Raw genomic sequence first — 7,413 nt, 5'->3', positions numbered from 1 at the left:
CAGAGAAGTCGGTAACATACTAGTTTATACATGGATAGGTTAAACACCATAATCTTACAAGAGAATTATACCTGGCAGATACATAATAGACACGGTCACGGTCACCGACAAATGATACAACAAAAATCTTTACAGAACCGGGCCAGAGCCAGAGAGAGATAGAGAAGAAGGAACTTAATCTGATAAAACAACAATTAAGCCATCCTTAATTGAGATAAATTTTTATTTCGTTAAGGTCCCCGATGTTTGCGGAAGCAAGAAAAGCATCCCTGAGACTGGTCAACAGGGATCATTCCACCTCCTTTACTAGTGTCAATGGCCTCTAACATGGTTACTACCTCTGCCATCTCAGGCCGCCTGTCAGGGTTTGCGTCCCAACACCTTTTCATCACATTTGCCAGTGCATTCGGACAGCATCTTGGAATCTCTGGCCTCAGGTTCTACAATTTTCATGCAGTTGTCAGGGACAGGGAAACTTGTTCAGTCTTAAGAGAAATTAACAAAGTGAGTTACTTTCTGCATTTGGGCATATCTGGAGTAACAGTGTAAGGAGTACAGAAGGTTTTTCTGTGCTTGTAGAGTATGCATGGCATTCCTTTTTCTTTAGGGGTATATAGTGATATTTTAATTTTACAGATGTAGACGTGAAATGAACATCTAAAAAATAAACATATGAATATAAGATTACCTGCCGCACAACTGCTGATGTCACCTCGGAAAAGCTGAGGTCGGGATAAGGCATGTCACAACAGTATATCTCCCAGAGGCAAATTCCAAAGCTATACACATCACATTTTCTATTGTAAGGACTTCCATTAAGAACCTGTATATACAAATACACTTTAGACTAGAGAAATTGAATAATATACTTGTATTTTCCTGTGAGAAAAGGTTTTATTTGATTAAGAATAATTTTTTTTTCCCAATGAGAGTATGATAGGCTTAGCTCAACTCATATTTTAAGATCATGTTGTTGCTGTTATTGCTCAGTTCAGTCAAATATTGTTTATTTGAAGCTCACAAACTATTTTGCAACAATTATTGATGAAATAACTCAGGAAACAAAAACTTGATTCTTCCTGCTATAACATTTTTATTCGGACTAAGATACTTTCTTTTAGAGACTGCTCCATATTTCAAACAAAATTTCTGCCAGTAAACCTAACTTCTAATTGCATCTACATAAAACCAAACAATTTTCATATTTTCATTAAACACCCTACATTGTTCAAGTCGATTGTGAATAGCATTCATCATTTTTTGCAAATACTGCAATGTTTAGGTGTTAAGCGTCAGATAAATAAGGAATTAATTGTTACCTCAGGAGCCATATAGCCAAGTGTTCCAGTTTCACCGGTCATGTCACTAGGATTGGAAGCCTCAACTCGTGCAACACCAAAATCAGCAATTTTAACATTTCTAGATTTGTCAAGAAGCATATTCTCTGTTTTAACATCCCGGTGTACAATCTTCTTCGAGTGCAGATAGCTTAATCTATTAACAATTACGCCAGTGTTATATGAGAAGCTGGAATTTACCAAGTCTAACTTTATTTTATTCAGATCTGTTCCATTTTTATTCCTCTTTTGTTGCTTCGCTCCATGCATTTGAGAGTTGATTATAATCAACTAAAGAAAACCTAGTGCTATTTTATTTTTAATGGTTAAAACCTAGTGCTAATTTAACCGCTACCAGGATAAAAGAGGTACAAATTTGAGAGCTTTGTTGGCCTGAAACACACCACTAGTCTAGTAATGAGGTTGGTTCAAATGGGTACAATTAACCACACAACTTGGTATTGTTGAAGTCAAACTCAATGTGCCACATCAACTGGACTGTCATAATCGAGATTGGCTCAACAAGAGAGAGAGAGTGACAGCCACTGTCAATAATTTCAAAGAGAGAGAGAGAGAGAGATCTGTCAATTGCAAAGCATAAGAGAAAATACCCTCTAGCAAGGTCGAGAGCGAGTTGGACGACAACTTTGAAGGCCAATTTGCGTCGGCGATTTTTTATGAGAAAAGTTTTGAGGGCCCCACCAGGAAGGTACTCGACCACCACGCAGCAGACATTGCTTGGCATCATCAGTTGACCGTTTTCTGTTTGAATGTTTAGGTCCCGAGCCCCCATCACTGCTCCTATGAACTGGAAACCAAATGTCATTCTACATTAGTTTTCCAACTCAAGATTAAGATATAACGAATTCATTGGTTTTGAATTTTTATGTTTGTCAGGTCCACTTCAACATATGCCCTAATCAGTAACAAAAAAGCGAAATATACCCTTTCTTAAAATAAAATAAAGCAGGTACAAAGGCTATTAGCCTGAATAAATTATAAAATTTAAAACAAAAGATTATATCCTAAAAAGTTCAACTAAGTTGTTTTATGTTCAGGCCTCCCAACAACAAAAATGTCAATTTACCTCTTAAATGTTCTATTCCTATATTTTCCTCCCTTTTTCACAAATAAAAAGGAGTATTTATCAATCTGCAGACACCACTAAACATGTTTCATATTACAACTAACATCAACAATTTTGAGATTATTCATATATGAGAAGAAATCAGTATCATTGCAGTTTACTCAAATGAAAAATTGACATAATTACCCTCTATATTTTATAACCTCAGGTGTTCAGAAGTAACATTTTTTACCACCTACAGTTATGACTGTCATAAAGCACTTGTTTTAGGTTGTCCCACAACAGTAAAGTATATACCAATATGCAGGTACAGTTACTGGACAAATTTGCACTAATTAGGGATGAGCCATTTATATCTCGGCAAGTCATGTTACATTCCTATGGCTCACATGTAGGAAATTCTTTCTGAAAAATATGCCAAAAGCCTCCCTTATAACATATTAACATATATTATATTAAAATATAAAAACCCATTATAGAGAAAAAGTGAAGAAAAACAAAAATACCTTTGTAACATTAGGGTGATCGAGTTTATGCCACACCGAAACCTCCTGACAAAATGCAGCTCTTAAAGCCGCAACCTCTGATTCCGACCGGTTGCCTTCTTCTCCCCAATCGAGCAACTTAACTAAAAACAAAAGCAAAAAAAATAAAAAATTGTTGTAAAACCATAGATGGAACTCAATACAACTTTCTCTTGCATAAGACTTCAGACAAGTACATAATGAAAAGGTAACACTGGACAAATGAAGCCAATCTTTGTTCCCTAAAACACTTTTGCATAATTGCGATGAAGCACTATCGATATCCTTGATTAAATTAATTACAGAGAAATATTTAAATACTTAATTTGTAGTGTCTTTTAGCCAATTAAATGTAGAGGGCAATTTCATGAATGCACCTGTAAAATATTGAGTACTAAGTACAACCATGTAAATTAGGAATATTATACTATCACCAGGGACTATCACATCTTAACTTTATAAAGTTTCGAAAAGCACCCCTTCATCCTTCTTTCCCTATTTCTTCTTACCTAAATTTTCTGAAAAGCACTGTTCATCCTTATTTCCCTAATTCTTTCCAAGATACCAAAATTACCAATCTGGTGATACCTGACACCAACCCAAAATCCAACCTGTTAAAATTTGAAAATAAAATTATCTGAACCTATCTAAGATTTCCGGAACCACAGCATATCCAGAAAATAACCTGCACTTAAACTCTGTAGTAAAATCAAACCTTTCTATTCACCACTTCTACTCTTTGATCATTTACTTTAGGAAAAACAAAGGGGGGAGTAGTTCTAATATTGCCTCGAGAAATTATGAATGAAGGGGTTCAGGTTATCATTGATATTTTCCTACTTTGAACACTTAGGAATGTCATTTACTTTGTCATTTTACAGTGGCATACTGATTTTGAAGTTTTGTGGGGCTACGCATGAAAATTTCCCCTCAGTTTCATTTCCCAATGAGAACCTGTACCATACAAGTCTTAGTAATAATGTTTTTCAGATTTATATTTTGAGGATATGACTAGGTGATAGTTATGTTTAGTTGTGTAAGAATTTGAGAACATGTGGCACCCACAGACATTAAAACCTGCTGCATTCCATATGCAAACAATAGTCAAAAGCTTGGTGAAACATCTAATGAAACACTTATTTTTTGGTTGTATTCTCATACTAAGAAGTCAGAACTAGTGTACAGCATTAATGATTAATTAATTACTCAAAAGTATGACTTCACATAATCAATGACCAGTATCTTTAAACAAAATTTAAGCCTAGAAACTGTGCGACCGACATTCTACAAAATCTGGTCCACTAGATAATCTCTACCAAAAGAGTCCCTAGTGGACCTTTCCTTATCATCTCCCTTTGACTCTTCTCTCTCTCTCTCTCTCACCAACTTAACAAGATCACAAGGTATCACAGGTCTAAAACTAGCATCACGTAATAAGTCCAATAGTTGTTGGTTTTGGGTCACATGAAAGTACCAAAAAGGAGAGCCTTATCTAGTAATGCTCACAGGTCCTGTCTTGTTAGAAAAGGATATCACACAAAAAAAGGGGGGCTAAGGAGATAGAAAGAGAGATTCTGACTTCTCTCCAATTGTAAACAAACAATTAGAAAGATACAGGCAAATCTGGACTATCTGATCTAAATCAGATGGTCCTTAACAGCCCATAATTATTCATTGTTTGCTTATGATCCTGGAGATTATTCAAAGCTGAGAAGATCTAATGACCATAATACTATTTTAAAGATCCATACTTTAGTGCTTTGGTAAAGCCAAGCCAAAGTTGGGTTACTAAAAGCAAGACAATGACTAATAGAAAGAAACTTCCAGAATCAATAATAAAAGTCTAAACTTTTGACAAAGACTCAATTGTAAACTATTAGAGCATGATTCCTTGAGAAACTAAAAAAATATAAGAAACAATTAAATGGTTTATATGGCAAAGAGACGCTTCCGTTACATTCTATTTAACAGAATGATTAACCAAATCTCACAGTTACATGAATTCATGGAACAATCCTAAGAAATACTTCAATAGGGAAAGGTGATAAGTGATAACCTAACCCATCTTATATTACTGTTGCCTTTTTTAATTAAAAATATATATATCAGACACATGAAAATTGAATTTCCCTTGCCCAGATAGAAAAATGCTTAATTTTATGAAAGAGCTTTATTTAGCTAGATAGATAAGTATTATGTGATCATTAGAGATGGATAATTCAACTGGAAATTCAGATTCTCTTTTGAGCTTTTGCACTAACAGTGTGATTTATCATGCACAAAAATTACCAACAAGAACAAAAATTTAAAATTGAAGAGGACATATCGGTTCCCAGCACAAGTTCTCTGTCATAGGCTAAAAATTAACAGCTTCTTTTGAAAATTGATGAATTATTCAATCCAAAGACCAATAACAGATTTTATTAGAAAGATCAAATCAATTCAGCGTTGCCAAGTGAAAAAATTTCAATAGAAACCCCGACAAGTATTCATTTCAGTGTTTCACCAAACAGCGCCACCCACTCAAACTCTACCAGACTCCCACCCACAAACACACACAAATTAAGCTCGCAAATTCTTTTTAATTTCTATATTTAAAAACGAAACAAAGATCGCAGCCTTACTTGCGACATCCTGGCCGTCGTAAACACCGCGATGGACGGTCCCGAAGGTGCCACGTGCTATCACTCCCTTGATCACCAGCTTGGCAGGATCCATCTCCCACTCCTCCCTCTCCCTCCCCCTTTCTCTTTCTTCCTCTTTCTTCTTCTCCATCGTCCATGCTCGGCTCAGGTGCCTCTCCAATTGCTCGTCAAGGCTCTTCAAGTCGATTTGGTCCGCCCGTACAAACCCATCGCCACCTCCTCCTTCCTTCATCTCTCTCTCGAAGAAACCAAGCTCTCTTGTTGGGATTTCGATACTTAATTCGCGTCTCTTTCTGCTCTCTTTTGCCAGTGCACAGAGGTAAGCGAGATTGCTCTGTTGGAGTCCTCGGTTTTGTTATTTGGTTTTTGGATTTTACTAGTCGTTCGTTTCGCCTGGGGGAAACTGCGGTTTTTCTCTTCTGAAGAGGTGGAGTGGAGGTCATTTCCTGCACCCGGTCTATACATATGCAGGAAAATGGCATCTGGGCCCTACCTATCAAAGATGTTCATATCGATTGGAAAGGGTGTATTCAAAGTATTAAACAGGGGATGGCGTTCAATATCTACGTGCCATGTGAGCACATGGGGTGCTGCCATGGAGGCAACGCTTGTCACCAAGTATTAGTTAAAAAAAGTATGATGTTGTATTCCTTTAAAAAATTAAAAAGAAAAATAACACCTGGCACTGAGCTACGAGCCTACGAGTCCTAATTCTCTGTTGCATTATTACAAGAGATAAATTTACTGAATGGTGAGCCCCATTAACTTTTATAAGAGATAAAGAGTTCGTGACAATTTACACGTCCGTAACTTGTGAATTAATGCCAGAAGAACATCACGATTTACGCAGTAATTCTAAGGGAGAACTAGACCAGTTACAAGATGTTTACTTTTCTGATCTATCTTTTATTTTGTTATTATTTTCGACGAATACTAAAAATTTTTTTTTTTTTTTTTTTTAAAATGGTTGTCGGCAATTACAAGATATTAGTTGTCGACAGCAAATATATTAATAAAAATTAGTTATCGATAGTAAATATATTAATAAAAAAAATTAGTTACAAAAAATTTCCTACAGTAATTACAACTCCATGTCCTATACAAGATATTATGTAGAAACTTGTCCCAACATCTGTTGGGTAGAGAACTGTAATCTTTTTCTAAAGATTAACTCTTTAGTTCTCTATTTTCAGTGTTGTATCAGTGATTAGTCAATGCATTGTTTTGATTAGTCAATGCATTGTTTTCTATTTCTCGGAGAACAATCTCCTATTTCTCTCCGGCCATAGAGCCCAAGCTCCTGCTGCTTAAATCATTTCTCAATTTGCCCCTTAAAATAATTGACTCCTACCCTTAGTCTATATGGCAACTATGTCTACCCCTCCCTGAATTGATATGTTGTACTGTACCATCAGCCCTGCACAAATTATCTCACAGTTTGAAGTTTTTATAAATTATTTATGTCCTTGAAGTTAGTATAGATATGATAACAGTGTTAAAATGTAATTTAGGGAAATTCAATGTGAGGGTTCCACTGCACCAATATTTTATACTCCAAAAATGCTCCACAATTTTCAGCCCTTAGATTGGCGCTAGGATCTGCCCAGATTAGATCGTAAAAACTCCCCTCCAATTCGCTCTCCCTCCCTAGTTTGCCTTGTTCTCTCTTTCTCTTGCTCCCCCCCTCCAGAGTCCCATCCCCCCCCCCCCCCCCCCGCGACATAACCGCCCCTTCTCACCCGACCCCCCTCCCACCCTCCCACCCTCTCTGTCAATCTCGACCTCGTGCCATCTGACGAAGTCTTAGATTCCGAATAGGC

General features: G+C 36.5%; 1 protein-coding gene across 1 annotated transcript; it reads right to left on the bottom strand.

Annotated features, from left to right (window-relative positions):
- Nucleotides 1–5,979, bottom strand: LOC144546779 (serine/threonine-protein kinase 54-like). Its single transcript, XM_078295328.1, has 6 exons — nucleotides 5,573–5,979; nucleotides 2,931–3,052; nucleotides 1,949–2,145; nucleotides 1,320–1,494; nucleotides 689–823; nucleotides 1–440 (listed from the first exon to the last, which is right to left on the bottom strand). Exons 1-6 carry the CDS (start codon nucleotides 5,823–5,825, stop codon nucleotides 231–233), a joined length of 1,092 nt encoding a protein of 363 aa, XP_078151454.1. The 5' UTR covers nucleotides 5,826–5,979; the 3' UTR covers nucleotides 1–230.
- Nucleotides 5,980–7,413: the final 1,434 nt, after the last annotated feature.

Source organism: Carex rostrata, chromosome 30 (assembly GCF_964058835.1).
Source record: "Carex rostrata chromosome 30, lpCarRost1.2, whole genome shotgun sequence".
NCBI lineage: Eukaryota > Viridiplantae > Streptophyta > Magnoliopsida > Poales > Cyperaceae > Carex > Carex rostrata.
Note: the sequence above shows the minus strand (reverse complement) of the source record. Positions and strands in the feature narration are given on the sequence as shown.